Source organism: Urocitellus parryii, chromosome 12 (genome assembly GCF_045843805.1).
Source record: "Urocitellus parryii isolate mUroPar1 chromosome 12, mUroPar1.hap1, whole genome shotgun sequence".
NCBI lineage: Eukaryota > Metazoa > Chordata > Mammalia > Rodentia > Sciuridae > Urocitellus > Urocitellus parryii.
This window is the reverse complement of record NC_135542.1, coordinates 74616247-74632958: the sequence shown is the minus strand read 5'-3', so window position 1 is coordinate 74632958 and position 16712 is coordinate 74616247. Positions and strand designations below refer to the sequence as shown.

The following is a 16712-nucleotide window of genomic DNA, read 5'->3' as shown; positions in this document are numbered from 1 at the left end:
ATATGTCATTTCCTTTCATATAATGATCTTTTACCTTGAACACTTTTATTTTGGTGTTGTGCTGTGTTTCACAGAGGCAATTACTTCATTCACTTCTTTTTTAAAAACTTAAAGCACAAGTTTAGCTATAATTTTCATTCACTTATTGGAAATATTTTATGATAGTTTTTATTAAGTATTTTTCCTGTAACTTACTTTCTTTTTCTTATATCTTTTATTGGGATTTGTACTGGTTCTTTTGTGATAATTCATCTTGTGTTATATTTCATCATGTGTTATATTTCATCATGTGTTATAATTCATCATGTGTTATATTGCTTGATCAGCTATTTTCAGGAGGTATATAATGGGAAGGAGCTGGAGTTGCATTCCATACTAGCTAGGGTTTTCTTTCAATTCAGGGTTTTTGAGTGTGAGTTTATTTAGCTAGTATCTTTTACCAGTCAATGGGGATTGGCTGCTATGGGTTTTTGCAATGCATTTTCCCTTCTGTGATAGTAGAAGCAGACTGTTCTAAAAAATATGGCTTTTTAGTGTGATTGCCTGTTTAGACTCAACTCCTCCGATTTTCATATTTCAGTTGAATCCAGAGAAGTTTCTGCTGGCAGCCCAGGTATCTCTTCCTACTACTGGGGATTTATATTTTACACCTCAGATGCAATTTCTCACCTTAGAGAAGTGTTGTTTGCTAGCTTTTTCTAGCAAAGAAAGAAAGACATTTGTAGCTAAGACATTTCTTCCCTTCTTCCCATAAGTACACAGAATTGATCTTTATTCTTTTGGAGGTATTTTTAAAACTGTTTTTGATCTAGAGTTCAAAAATTTAAAACTAGGATGAATCCTTGTTTTGCTAAAAACAAAGTATTTTTTTATTTCATTTTCCTTTGCTGATTTTGCATTAATTGGGTTTGGATGATTTTTAAGAAAGTGAGTAGAAATGTGTACATTGTGCTATAATATTAAAATTGGAAGTTCATATTAATTTTTAACCTCAGACAGAAATTCTTGATTTTAGCATTTTTTCAATAATTGAGTAGTTTATTTTATGGTAACTGATCTATAAACCTAGATCAGCTCCTTCTAGTCCTCCTGCCCTGATACAGTACAATCTCTGTTCTAATTAGGTATCATACAGCAATGCTACAATCAGTATATACAATCAGTCTGTTTGTATAAGAGACTTGAGCCAGAAGTCATTGTGTTGTCTCCTTCATCAAGGAAGTCTTATCTCAAGAAAAAAATGTCCGCTGAACTAAACAGTGTGCTTAGGGATGTAGTTGGTTCATATTCTGATCAAACCTTTATACCTTTTTAAGGACTGATAACAGTCTGCAGATTGATAGCCAGTTTGTGGATGATATTAAATAGCATAGTTATACAGTATGCCTGTGTGGCAAACTGGGTTATTAATGCAATTGTCTCTTTGTTCTTCATGATTATTATTGCTATCAGTCAACTAATTTTATGTGATTATTACTGGTTAGAATGACTGAAATATAAGTATTGCTTCTACATAAACAGCATTCCTTGATCCATATACTTTTTCTTTGATAAGGAATCCTCAGTAATCATTTATTTCTCTAAGTCTTTTATTTTTGTTTGTTTTTTGTGATGCTGATGATAAAATCCAGGACCTTGCATATTACTAGGCAAGCATCCTACTGTATCTAGTCCCATTTCTATGAGTCTTAATATGGATCATATTTAGAGAGTTGGCTCCTATAAAGAGAATCCTGCTGTATTAATGCTTCAAAAACTTGAATAATTATCAAAAATTATAGAATTCAGTGGTATACCTCTAGAATAAGATATAAATGTAGGGATATGTTTTCTTTTTTCTTTTTTTTTAAGAGAGAGAGAGAGAATTTTTTAAATATTTATTTATTTATTTTTTAGTTTTTTTTGGCGGACACAACATCTTTGTTTGTATGTGGTGCTGAGGATCGAACCTGGGCCGCACGCATGCCAGGCGAGCGCGATACCACTTGAGCCACATCCCCAGCCCAAGGGATATGTTTTCTTAATCAAATGTTTCTTATAACTTTCTTTTGCTGTGGTGACATATGGAAAAGTAATCGATATATAGTAGGATAGTGAAATTTTAGGTTTTTGTCTTCTAATACATATGGTTGAGGATGTTTTTTTTTTTTTTTGGATGTGGTCTCTGATGTCTAATTGCCCATTAGACTTTTTCCTCCTAGAAACCATGAGCCATGTCAGTGATAGCATGTAGAATTCAATTGGGGTATTTTCATTATGTAAAATGAGTTTTGCCCACGAGGTCAGGGTTTTCCCCATCAGTATACATCTTTAAGATTATTAATCAATGGGAACACATGAGGAAATTAATAATATATAACTTTTCATTATAATTGTAGAAAAAGATTTTCTACATATCAGTAAAATTCACTTTACACTAAAACATTTTTTGAATACATCTAAAACTATATAGATAGAGGGTGATTTGACATTATGTATCTATCTTTGGTGGCAAAGCCTCAATTTATAATCATTCTGATTATAAGCTTTAGTTATTAAATACATAACTGTGAACAGAATCAGTGACATTCTTGAAATAATAGAAAATTCTGTATCCTTGCCAGTCATGTTCCCAGAAAGAAGGATTACAACTAATGCATGACATTAATAGAAGTTATATTGGCACTCTATTAGTTCTTTTGTCTTGACTATTGGTAAAATCTTACAAAAACACAAACTTGAAATTATATAGAATAATACTAGCAATGCTAGAAAAACTGTCATTGTAATATAGTTTCTATTCTAGTGCCACCAGATGTCAGTGTAACCACAGGACCAGAGAAAAACTGTAGTTAAATGGCTTATGAATGGTGCTTTTGGTTCATAAAAGGGGTAGTATGAGAAAAGTTTTACATAATCTAGGATTACAATGGAAAGACCATTTTATTGTAAATTGTGTAGAAAAATGAAGTACTTAATGGAGAATAGAGTATATGTAGAACTCAAAAAAACATAAATGTAATTAAAATTCATACATAATTCCAATGTACTAAAAGAATACATATGTGATCTCTGGGATTCTCAGAACTATTGGCAATTCCCTGCTACAACTAGGGGAGTTGGAAAACTCACAGTTATGCTGTTCATTGAAGCCTCATTGACTGGTGTTTCTTAGAATCACTGTCAAAATCTGAGCCTCAAAATTTTATTTTCTAATATATATATAGAACTCACTGTACGGTAATTTGTGGTTGGTACAAATTATCTGTAGTACACAGAGGCACATTAAGCATTTTTAAAAAATTAGTGCTTCATAATTATACATAGTAGTAAAACTCATTGTTACATATTTGTACATACACACAACAGAACAATATAATTTTGGCCAAGTTTGTCCCAAGTAAGCATTTTTCAAAAGAGCATTCACTAAGATAATTATATTAAAAAAATATCTGATTTTTTATAAGTATTTTTTAGTTGTAGTTGACATAATACCTTTTATTTATTTATTTATTCATTTTTTTAATGTGGTACTGAGGATCGAACCCAGGGCCTTGCACATGCTCGGCGAGCGCTCTACCTGAGCCACAACCCCAGCCCCAAAATATCTGATTTTTAAAAATTTACTCTTTAACAAATGCTATATTGAATAAGATTATTATTTACTAATAGTAATTTAGTACTTAAACATGTATGTGTATATCAGCCCTTATTTTCCCAGATGGAATCTTGAGTCCATTTCTTCATGAAGTCTTCATATAGGGCTTGTGACTGAATCTAATGTGTTACATACCACAAATGAGTTTTATCTTTGGTTGAAAGTCTTGGGTGAGACAAAGGGTACTTCTGGTTCGTCCATTTCTCATTTTCAAATAATTGTTAAGATGTATATGTCTACTTAGATTACTCTTTATTTTCTTCTTTTCCCCTCTAATTTAGGAAATGTAAAACTTTTTTTCTTTAAAAATATAAAATGTTTCCCAAGAAATTATTGTAGGAAATGATAGTCTCATGTCATTCTTGCTTTCTTAAACTTTTGTACTGAAAGCTTCCTTCAGTAGTACTATGATGTGTGGTTGGAGGCGCAGTGTTTCTACCCTCGGAGCTTGTGGTTTTTCTCTTCTGCTGTCTCAGCTGGATAAAGTATTACAGTCAATACTTGTCTGAATTGAAGACAGGATAATTTTTCCCACTTCTCTTTGTATCCAGGACATTTTGAGCTCTACCCCCCCAAAATGCAGCTTATTTTGTTCCTATTCCTTATTTGTGGAATCTGGATACTGGTGAAATACCAGATATTATGATTCTTCCTTTTTTTTTCCTTTCTAGGAACCCATGCTACATTTCTAAGTTCTAGATTTACACATTTCCTTTTTCTAATTGAACATTTATCACAAGACATAGTGGTTGCAACTGATGACATGGCTTCTTGTTTCCAATTTCAGGCATATATCTTGGAAATAGATATTTTAAGTTAAATTCCAATTTAGTTATATTCTAAATGTTAGACTGGTTCTGTCCAGTTGGAAAGGTGAGGAAGTTCAATTCAATAGTAATTCAACTGCTTAGCCAATCAGTTTTGCTTATCAGTGGAATAGTAGAAGTTGTAGCTGAATTTCATTATGTTGTCCTATGTTGATTAGGTGATTATCAGACCTTTGCACTATTAGTATTAGTTCCTGATGTCAAGGGCTTACTATTTAATTGGAAATATTTTAATAACTAGAATTAGTTATTATACAAGGCAAGCTATAGTACAGAGCACAAGAGCAACAGAGTGTTATGAAGGTTAGTTTGTCCCAGTTACTATTATTATTCTGTTATAGATTCATTTATTTTTTGACTTATCTCCCTCTCCCTGTTTTAAGTTTTAAAGTGGGTTTCAATTAATATGTATAAAATGTGACTTTAATATTACCAAGTAAGTAGAACATAGTTCAGTTAGATTTTTTTTTGATATGTTTTTGAAAATTTAGTTTAGACTGTGTGCACATTGGAAATATTTCAGATATTTGCTGGGGCTGTAGCTCAGTGGTAGAGTGCTTACCTAGCATGTGTGAGGCCCTGGGTTTAATTCCCAGCATTGACAGAAGAAATATTTCAGATACATGTTTTGTGAATTCCCATATTGAAATTACCTTTATAATTTATGAAAGTCTCCTTTAAAAATTCACAGACAGCTGGTGTGGTGGCACATGTCTGTAACCCCAGCCACTTGGGAGGCTGAGGCAGGAGGATCACAAGTTCAAGGCCAGCTTCAGCAACTTAAGGCCCTAAGCACCTTAGTGAGACCCGATGTCGCAAAATAAAAAAATTAAAAGAATTGGAGACATAGCTCAGTGGTAAAGCTCTTGGATTCAATTTCCAGTACCCCTCCAACCCCCAACAAAATTCACGGACAATTTTAAACATATATAAAAGCATAGAGGAAAAATATAGTAAATTGCCATGTACCTAACATCCAACTTTAGTAGTTGTCAATTCAGTATTAGTATTGTTTCCTTTACAGTCTTATTTATTACCCTCACTCATTTTTTAAGGAAAATCCCATTCATCTTATAAAAATACTTGCATACCTATCTCCACAGGATAAAGATACTTTATTATAACTAAATTATCATATCTAAAAAATAATTCATTAATATCAAATATCCAGTTAGTATTGAAATTTCCTTTATTGTTATATATTTATGTGTGTGTGTGTGTGTGTGTGTGTGTGTGTGTGTATTTCAGTTTTTTGAAATCTTGATCCAAATAAGGTTCATGGGGCTGGGGATGTGGCTCAAGCGGTAGTGTGCTTGCCTGGCATGCGTGCGGCCCGGGTTCGATCCTCAGCACCACATACAAAGATGTTGTGTCCACCGAGAATTAAAAAATAAATGTTAATAAATTCTCTCTCTCTCGTTCTCTCTCTCTCTCTCTTTAAAAAAAAAACAAATAAGGTTTATGTAGTTTAATTATTTGATAAGTTTTTAAGATCTTTTTTAATATAGTGCTTTATCAATTTTGCCTCATGTAATATTTGTTACCTGTTCATATTGATTCTGAAACAGTGTTCAAAGGATGAAAGACCATTGATCTTTTAAGTATCTGCCAGGTTTGATAGTGGTGTTTCAGAAAAATGCAGTTTACAAGAGTTGAGTCAATTTTCCGTTGTTCTCCAGATGCCATCTTGTGCCCAATTACTAATGCTTATTTTTGTATATGTTACTTTAAGATTTGAATTGGGACATAATGATGATTATGTTACTGCTGATGTGATAACAATGGGGACATACAGTTCCCTGGTTTTGAAATGATTTGTCCTAGGCATTTGTGCCCATAAAATAATTTCTTCCTCTTCCTTTTTCTCATCTTTCCCCTTTCTTCCTCAAAATATTATATAATATTCTTCATATGTTTATGATCATTTTCATATCACGTATAAATCAATTGTATTTGATAATATTCAAATATCAAAGAGATATGAAGAATTTAATGTCACAGGCAGTAGAAACTGAATAGGAAGTTACAGCTTGAGAAAAGGCCATTGAATTTGATGACCTGGGTGTCACTGATGATTATTATCAAGGGAATAATTACAAATGAATTATGGGAGTGAAGTTTGCATGCTGCTTATGGATAGAGACTTTGTAAGGTCCATGAAGGCAGGAATTTTGATCTCTCATTTGCTTCTGTATTTTTAATACCTCGAACATTGCTTGGTATGTTGTAGACAGTATTTGTTGAACAGCTGATTGCAAAAATGGAATCAGTGAATGTAGACTTAAGGAGAGTGGTCTTTGGGTGAAGTTTAGTGGCAAAAAAAGTAAAAGAAAATAGCATATTGATAGCAGGGGTCATGACAAATTGTTTGTTTTATTTTTAAGACTAAACCAGTTTACAGGTTGAACAGTAGAACCCACCAGAGAATGGGTGATATGAGAAATTAGAGAGGAGGCAATATAACACAAAATACCCTTGTGTAGTCCATTTCCACCAAATTAACATCACTGATTCAGTCAGATAGGGATAATTTGCCGTCGTTACTTATACATTTATCATTTCTGTCTATGTCTTGGTAGGCAGAAGTATTCTTTTTTTTAAAATATATTTTTAAGTTGTTGATAGCCCTTTATTTATTTATTTATTTATTTATTTATATGTGGTGCTGAGAATCGAACCCAGTGCCTCATACATACCAGGAAAGTGCGCTACCCCTGAGCCCTAGCCCCAGCCTGGCAGAAGTACTCTTAATGCTTTGATATTCTTCTCTATGGTTCCTTCTTTACCTATATTCCCACTGTCCCCATAGAATACAAAAATACTCGGTGTTATAGTTGCTTGATGGTTGACTCTATGTTTTTGGAAAAGATTTGCATAGTCTTATTTTAGATGTGGGATAGTTTCTAACCACAGTACTATACTTGCTTTTCTCAGAAGGATTGAGAAAATATGTAGAAAATAATGACTTCCTTTTTGGAAGTGTACTGTTCACGGTGTTAGATCCCTTCTTCAATTTGATAAAGACGGTATTATTGCATTTCTTCCAAAGCAGAGATTTTGGTAGTAAATGTAAGCTATAAATATACTTTCATAAACTACTATTTCACAGTTATTAATCATTAAATTTATTTTATTTTGAAATAATTAGCAAGAGCTGTGAAAATGTTATTTATTTGCTTATGTACAGGTTTCACTCTTGTTATTAGGAAGGGTTTTCAGTAGAGATGTAGAGATCAGCAATTTTAATTTATGATATTAAAAGTGAAAACAGTTTTTCTGTCTGACTTCTATACTGTATTTAATAATCACAGTAAAGTTATTTTCTTTTTCATAAGGTCATCGTAACTCATAGAAAACAAATTTATCTCCATCCTCCTTCATATATCATCAACAACAACCTGATAATTTTCAACTCAGGGTCTGGATAACTATAGACTGATTTTTTGCAAGCCATCACTGCTAATGATAAATGACTTGGATTTGAAACAGATTTTCTTCCTTTTCTGTCATGACATCCACCCCAAATTAGATTGACTTTAGATTGAATATAGAAAAATAACTTAGCTTGAAAAACTTGTTGTTTTTTTCTTGATAAAATGCTTAAATATTAACTTATTAAATAATGTTAAACTTATTGGATACATTTCTGAACCTGCCCAGAATGAGGGAATTTTTGATTAAAAGACTTCCTAGAGTTCTTATGAAGAAATAAGCTTTGGTTTGCATTAGTCAGTTTTTCATTGCTATAACCGAATACCTGACAAGAACAATTTAGAGGAAGAATGACTTATTTTGGCTCACAGTTTCAGAGCTTTCAGTCCACAGTCACCAGCTACATTGCTTTTGGCCTGAAGCAAGGCAGAATATTATGGTGGAAGGATATGCCAGAGGAAAGCTGCTTTGGGACCCAGAAGAGAGAGAGATTGAGATGGGGTGGGGGAAGGGCTGAAGAAGATAAACTTTTCCAGGGCACAACCCCAGTGATCTACTTCTTCCCCCTAGGATCTATTTGTCAGTGTTCCATGTCGTCTTCAGTGGATTAATACATTAGATCATAAGGTCAGAGCCCTCACGATCCAACCACTTTTCAAAAGTCTCATCTCTGTACATTGCCTCCTTGGGGACCACACTTTCAACATAGGGAGATTTACATTCCAGATCCAAGCTATAAGTATAAATTCAATATCTAAAACTAACAGAATATTGCCAGGTACCATGCCAAAAACCCTATAATCCCAGTGACTCAGGAGGCTGAGGCAGGAGGATCACAAACTGTAGTTTAGCAAGACCCTGTCTCAAAAACAAAACAACAATATAAAAGGGGCTCAGGGTTGGGGATGTAGCTTGGTAGTAGAGCACCCCTGGTATCCCAAACAAACAAATCCCCAGTATCACAAACAAACTAAACCAATCTCACTGCCAGTAAAAAACTAATAGAATATCAATGGCATGTTACTTATCTTCAGTAATAATGAGTATACTTCTTGCTTTACATTTTAAGTATTTTATTTCCCCCATTGTTTCATCTGTCTTAACATTTTTCAAGTGTAATTGTCATCCAAGTATCTAATGCCTTTCTCTTTTATGCCTGAGAATTGTTGATTCCTATATTCCCATTTCCATCCTCTACTCTAGTAGGAGATATAGAATAATTGTTTAAAATAAAATGTATAGCCAAGCACATGAAGTTAGGCCTTCTTATACATATCTCAACTCTATGGTAAATATTACTATTTCTCCAAACTTAACATTTAATAAAAGAATTTAATAGGTGTGGGGCTATTAAATTTTATCTTATTTGCCAATGATTTATGAGTATGTGTGTTTGTATATGTGTATACTTACTTTATGTATATATAAAGTACACTACATTAGTAACCCCTAAGTATCCCCTCATATGCAGGGAATACATTCCAAGATGCCCAGTAGATGCCTGAAGCTCTATGTTTTCTACCCCCTTCCCTGAAATGAAATGGCTAAGATTACTAAATGACTAATGGACAGGTCCTGTATACAGTGTGGATATGCTAGATGATTCATGTCATGGGAAGGAGAAAATTAACAGCCTGAGTTTTCATGATACCATTCAGAACAGTAAGCAATTTTAAATTTATACACTGTTTATTTCAGGAATTTTTCCATTTAAAATTTTGGGCTACCATTTACTGTGAGTGACTGAAAAGTGTAGAAAGTGAAATTGGATAAGGAGAACTACTGTATATAATTATATTCTGGCATTCTGTTTTTCATTAACTCCATGCTTAAACTCTTCCAGAATTATTGTGTTCTTAGCAAAATTTTCTGGTGGATACGTTGTGGAAGGTTTAGCCCTACTTGCTTGTTGTACCAACTTGATAACATGTTCCCCCAAGTAGATTGTTTATTCTTACTAAGTAGTATTTATAAACTGTTATATGTACTTGATATTAGACTTAAACATCCTTGTTTTAATGTTAAGTTACATATGTAAATAGAAGTTCAATATTTGTGTGTACTCTTTTTGGGGGTTATCTGTAGGCATATAAATTATTTCTTTGGAGCTTCTATTATACCAGCAATTGGGAGTAATCAGTTTTAGTTATTAGTTAAATAACATATACTTCTCTAATGACAGTTTTTGGTTTATCTGGGGTCCCCCTTTTATTCAAATATATGAGAAGATTTTTATTGGTGTATATAAGAATATCTTTTTTAATATTTATTTTTTAGTTGTAGTTGGACATAATACCTTTATTTTATTTATTTATTTTTATGTGTTGCTGAGGATTGAACCCAGGACCTCACACATGCCAGGCAAGCACTCTACCGCTGAGCCACAACTCCAGCGCATAAGCATATCATTGGTTGTTCATGGTGGTGAAAAAATGTCCAAAATTGAGAATTTATCTTTCACTTTGTCAGTGATTCTTGTAATTTTTGATTAAATGGTAATGATAGCAAACCTTTCGACCTTTTTGAGACTGTTTCTCCAGACTGGTACTATTTCTTCTAAACCATATTGTTTTTATTTTCAGAGAGAATGTTTGCTTTTTGTCTCCATTTCCTCTGTGTCTTTTAGCACACTATTGGAAATAATTTTGTATGTGCACAGAAAGGATTAGGTGTATGTAAATGAGTTTGGGTTAAGACATGATTTTGTGATAACTATTTAGGAATGGTCACAGCATTGTGAGTTCTGAGGTGAATAAGTGATGAGAACATTACCAAAGTGTCTAGTCCTATAAACATACCTTTTTGCTGACAAAAATTTTTCTGACTCCTGTGTATCGCAGCTGTTGAAAATGGACAGATAGATGTGTTAAGACTATTACTTCGACATGGAGCAAATGTTAATGGATCCCATTCTATGTGTGGATGGAACTCCTTGCACCAGGCTTCTTTCCAGGTAATCTCTGAATTTATTATTTCATTTCCATGTAAATTGTGTGTTTTACCCTTTCAAAATGACAGTTCTGTACAGTTTTTGCTTTCTACTTGCCTGTGATTTATGATGGTTAGTGCAGCACAGAAAAGGCAGTCTAAATGCTAATGATCATTCTGAATAAGCCAACTGCTATAGTAGCTGTAGCAACTTTGGGCTATAAGGATTATTTAAATTTTTCAAATGTTGATAGCATAGTTAACAAACATCAGAATGTATGGGATGTAAATTGATAAAGAGCAATGGCTTCTTTATAATGGTGTGTTTAGAACCTGTGTTATCTCCTTAGTGCTGGGTTAGTAAACTAATTTTGCAAAATTTCATAAGGATTATAATCCCTAGAGATCAATATTTAATCTGTTTACATTTATTGGCCTGCTAAAAGTATGGTATAATTTCATTGTTTGGTCATTTCCTTCCCAACCAATACAACCATAAATTGTTTCGTTGATTTTTTTCTTCTTCAAGTTTTCCTTTACTGAGAGGATTAAAAAGAAAAACAGAAAAAAAATACAATAAGAAAAAAAGATACCTTCAACTTTTTTCCTTTTATTTAAAATATGAATCTGTGCTTTAGGAAAATGCTGAGATCATAAAATTGCTTCTTAAAAAAGGAGCAGACAAGGAATGCCAGGATGACTTTGGAATCACACCTTTATTTGTGGCTGCACAGTATGGCAAGCTAGAAAGCTTGAACATACTTATTTCATCGGGTAAGATTAATTCATTAGCCTTTGCACTGTTGATCATAAATTTTAACTTTATATCTTCTTAGGAAAAATAATTCTTGACCAATATATAAATAAGTTTATGAAATTAATGGTTTTATGTACATGGTAAATAAGCATATATATATATATATATATATATATGTTGATTTATAAGCCTGATTATTGACTGTCTATTACTAGCAGTGCAATGCATAGCTACTAATTTTTCTGTGTAAGAATATTCGTGTAAGATCTGTCACTAAAGCAGGTTTATTGGCAGTTTGAATGATGGAGCTGCCCTTTCATTTAGGGACCAGAGCACTTCCAGCTTCCTAAGGTACAAGACTAGTTTAGGCCTAATTAATTTATTTTTTATTTATTTTTTTTTTATTGGTCGTTCATAACATTACATAGTTCTTAATACATCATATTACACGGTTTGATTCACGTGGATTATGAACTCCCCCTTTTACCCCGTATACAAATTGCTGTATCACATCAGTTTCCCTTCCATTGATTGACATATTGCCTTTCTAGTGTCTGATGTATTCTGATGTCTGTCCTATTCTCTACTATCCCCCCTCCCCTCCCCTCCCCTCCCCTCCCCTCCCCTCCCCTCCCCTCCCCTTTTCTCTCTCTACCCCTTCTACTGTAAATCATTTCTTCCATTTGTATTATCTTGTCTTACCCCTCCTTTCCTCTTGTATGACATTTTGTATATCCCTGAGGATCGCCTTCCATTTCCATGCAATTTCCCTTCTCACTCCCTTTCCCTCCCACCTCTCATCCCTGTTTAATGTAAATCTTCTTCTCAAGCTCTTCGTCCCTACCCTGTCCTTGTTTACTCCCCTTATATCAAAGGAGTCATTTGGTATTTGTTTTTTAAAGATTGACTAGCTTCACTTAGCATAATCTGCTCTAATGCCATCCATTTCCCTCCAAATTCTATGATTTTGTCATTTTTTAATGCAGAATAATACTCCATAGTATATAAATGCCACATTTTTTTTATCCATTCATCTATTGAAGGGCATCTAGGCTAGTTCCACAGTCTTGCTATCGTGAATTGAGCTGCTATGAACATCGATGTAGCAGTGTCCCTGTAGCATGCTCTTGTTAGGGCTTTAGGGAATAGACCGAGAAGGGGAATAGCTGGGTCGAATGGTGGTTCCATTCCCAGCTTTCCTAGAAATCTCCATACTGCTTTCCAAATTGGCTGCACCAATTTGCAGTCCCACCAGCAATGAACAAGAGTGCCCTTTTCCCCGCATCCTCTCCAGCACTTATTGTTGTTTGACTTCCTAATGGCTGCCAGTCTTACTGGAGTGAGATGGTATCTTAGGGTAGTTTTGATTTGCATTTCTCTGACTGCTAGCGATGGTGAGCATTTTTTCATGTACGTGTTGATTGATTGTATGTCCTCCTCTGAGAAGTGTCTGTTCAGGTCCTTGGCCCATTTATTGATTGGGTTATTTGTTATCTTATTGTCTAATTTTTTGAGTTCTTTGTATATTCTGGTTATTAGGGCTCTATCTGAAGTGTGTGGAGTAAAGATTTGTTCCCAGGATGTAGGCTCCCTGTTTATCTCTCTTATTGTTTCTTTTGCTGAGAAAAAACTTTTTAGTTTGAGTAAGTCCCATTTGTTGATTCTAGTTGTTAACTCTAGCGCTATGGGTGTCCTATTGAGGAATTTGGAGCCCGATCCCACAGCGTGTAGATCATAACCAACTTTTTCTTCTATCAGATGCCATGTCTCTGATTTAATATCAAGCTCCTTGATCCATTTTGAGTTAACTTTTGTGCACGGCGAGAGATAGGGATTCAGATTCATTTTGGTGCAAATGGATTTCCAGTTTTCCCAGCACCATTTGTTGAAGATGCTATCCTTCCTCCATTGCATGCTTTTAGCCCCTTTATCAAAAATAAGATAGTTGTAGTTTTGTGGATTGGTTACTGTGTCCTCTATTCTGTACCATTGGTCCACCCGCCTGTTTTGGTACCAGTACCATGCTGTTTTTGTTACTATTGCTCTGTAGTATAGTTTGAAGTCTGGTATCGCTATACCACCTGATTCACACTTCCTGCTTAGCATTGTTTTTGCTATTCTGGGTCTTTTATTATTCCATATGAATTTCATGATTCTTTTATCGATTTCTATAAGATATGCTGTTGGGATTTTGATTGGCATTGCATTGAACTTATATAGGACTTTTGGTAATATCGCCATTTTGATGATGTTAGTTCTGCCTATCCATGAGCAGGGTATATTTTTCCATCTTCTAAGGTCTTCTTCTATGTCTTTCTTTAGGGTTCTGTAATTTTCATTGTATAAATCTTTCACCTCTTTTGTTAGGTTGATTCCCAAGTATTTTATTTTTTGGGGGGATATTGTGAATGGAGTAGTTGTCCTCATTTCCATTTCAGAGGATTTGTCGCTGATATACAGGAATGCCTTTGATTTATGCGTGTTGATCTTATATCCTGCCACTTTGCTGAATTCATTTATTAGCTCTAATAGCTTCTTTGTGGACCCTTTTGGGTCTGCTAGGTATAGAATCATATCATCTGCAAATAGTGATAATTTAAGTTCTTCTTTTCCTATTTTTATGCCTTTAATTTCTTTCGTCTGCCTAATTGCTCTGGCCAGTGTTTCGAGGACTATGTTGAACAGAAGTGGCGAGAGAGGGCATCCCTGTCTTGTACCAGATCTTACAGGGAATGCCTTCAATTTTTCTCCATTCAGAATGATGCTGGCCTGTGGCTTATCATAGATTGCTTTTACAATGTTGAGGTATGATCCAGTTATCCCTAATTTTTCTAGCGTTTTGAACATAAAGGGATGCTGTACTTTGTCGAAAGCTTTTTCTGCATCTATCGAGATGATCATATGGTTCTTGTTTTTAAGTCTATTGATGTGGTGGATAACATTTATTGATTTCCGTATATTGAACCAACCTTGCATACCAGGGATGAATCCTACTTGATCATGGTGTATAATTTTTTTGATATGTATTTGAATCCGATTCGCCAGAATTTTATTGAGGATTTTTGCATCAAGGTTCATTAGAGATATTGGTCTGTAGTTTTCTTTCTTTGAAGTGTCTTTGTCTGGTTTCGGAATCAGGGTGATGTTGGCCTCGTAGAATGAATTTGGAAGTTCTCCCTCTTTTTCTATTTCCTGAAATAGCTTGAAAAGTATTGGTGTTAGTTCCTCTTTAAAGGTTTTGTAAAACTCTGCTGTATACCCATCCGGTCCTGGGCTTTTCTTAGTTGGTAGTCTTTTGATGGTTTCTTCTATTTCCTCTATTGTTATTGGTCTGTTTAGGTTGTCTATATCCTCCTGGCTCAATCTGGGCAGATCATAAGACTCAAGGAATTTATCTATGCCTTCACTATCTTCTATTTTATTGGAGTATAAGGATTCAAAGTACTTTCTTATTATCTTCTGTATTTCTGAAGTGTCTGTTGTGATATTGCCTTTTTCATCCCGTATGCTAGTAATTTGGGTTCTCTCTCTTCTTTTCTTCGTTAGCATGGCTAAGGGTCTGTCAATTTTATTTATTTTTTCAAAGAACCAGCTTTTAGTTTTGTCAATTTTTTCAATTGTTTCTTTTGTTTCAATTTCATTAATTTCAGCTCTGATTTTAATTATTTCTTGCCTTCTACTTCTTTTGCTGTTGTTTTGCTCTTCTTTTTCTAGGATTTTGAGATGAAGTATGAGATCATTTATTTGTTGGTTTTTTCTTTTTTTGAGGAATGAACTCCAAGCAATGAATTTTCCTCTTAGAACTGCTTTCAATGTGTCCCATAGATTCCGATATGTTGTGTCTGTGTTTTCATTTAACTCTAGGAATTTTTTAATTTCCTCCTTGATGTCTTCTAAAACCCATTGATCACTCAGCAACCTATTGTTCATTCTCCAGGTGATGCTTGATTTTTCCTTTCTTCTTTTATCATTGATTTTCAGTTTCATTCCATTATGATCAGACAAGATGCATGGTATTATCTCTACCTCTTTGTATTGTCTAAGAGTTGCCCTGTGACATAGTATATGGTCTATTTTTGAGAAGGTTCCATGTGCTGCTGAGAAAAAAGTGTAGCAACTTGATGTTGGGTGGTATAGTCTATATATGTCAATTAAGTCTAGGTTGTTAATTGTGTTATTGAGTTCTATAGTTTCCTTATTTAACTTTTGTTTGGAAGATCTGTCCAGTGGTGAGAGAGGTGTGTTGAAGTCTCCCATGATTATTGTATGGTGGTCTATTAGACTCTTGAACTTGAGAAGAGTTTGCTTGATAAACACGGCTGCACCATTATTTGGGGCATATATATTTATGATTGTTATGTCTTGTTGGTGTATGGTTCCCTTGAGCAGTATGAAGTGTCCTTCTTTATCTCTTTTGATTAGCTTTGGCTTGAAATCTATTTTATTAGATATGAGTATGGACACTCCTGCTTGTTTCCGTGGTCCATATGAGTGATATGATTTTTCCCAACCTTTCACCTTCAGTCTATGTACATCTTTTCCTATCAAATGCGTCTCCTGTAGACAGCATATTGTTGGGTCTTGTTTTGTGATCCATTCTACTAGCCTGTGTCTCTTAATTGGTGAGTTTAAGCCATTAACATTTAGGGTTATTATTGAGATATGGTTTGTTCTTCTATCCATATTTGTTTATTGATGTTACTATACCTGATTTGTTATCCTCTTTGACTACTTTCCCCCCTTTACTGTCCTACCTCCCATTGTTGGTTATCAATGTTATTTTCCATTTCCTCTTCCTGTAATGTTTTGCCAAGGATTTTTTGAAGAGATGGTTTTCTAGCTGCGAATTCTTTTAACTTTTGTTTATCGTGGAAGGTTTTCATTTCATCTTCTAATCTGAAGCTTAATTTTGCCGGATACACGATTCTTGGTTGGAATCCATTTTCTTTAAGCGTTTGAAATATGTTATTCCAGGATCTTCTAGCTTTTAGAGTCTGTGTTGAGAGATCAGCTGTTATCCTGATTGGTTTACCCCTAAATGTAATCTGCTTCCTTTCCCTTGTAGCTTTTAAAATTCTCTCCTTATTCTGTATGTTGGACATCTTCATTATAATGTGTCTAGGTGTGGATC

The 16712-nt window shown here is 34.2% G+C and overlaps 1 protein-coding gene across 4 annotated transcripts in view; it reads left to right on the top strand.

Moving 5' to 3' along the window:
• The window catches only part of Asb3 (ankyrin repeat and SOCS box containing 3), a 129844-nt gene that overhangs the window by 50174 nt on the left and 62958 nt on the right, over positions 1 to 16712 (top strand). For all 4 annotated transcript variants that reach the window (XM_026399879.2, XM_026399880.2, XM_026399883.2 and 1 more), the window contains 2 exons: positions 10737 to 10849; positions 11463 to 11598. In XM_026399879.2, coding sequence (XP_026255664.1) covers positions 10737 to 10849; positions 11463 to 11598 — 249 coding nt within the window. The remainder of the gene's footprint in view (positions 1 to 10736; positions 10850 to 11462; positions 11599 to 16712) is intronic.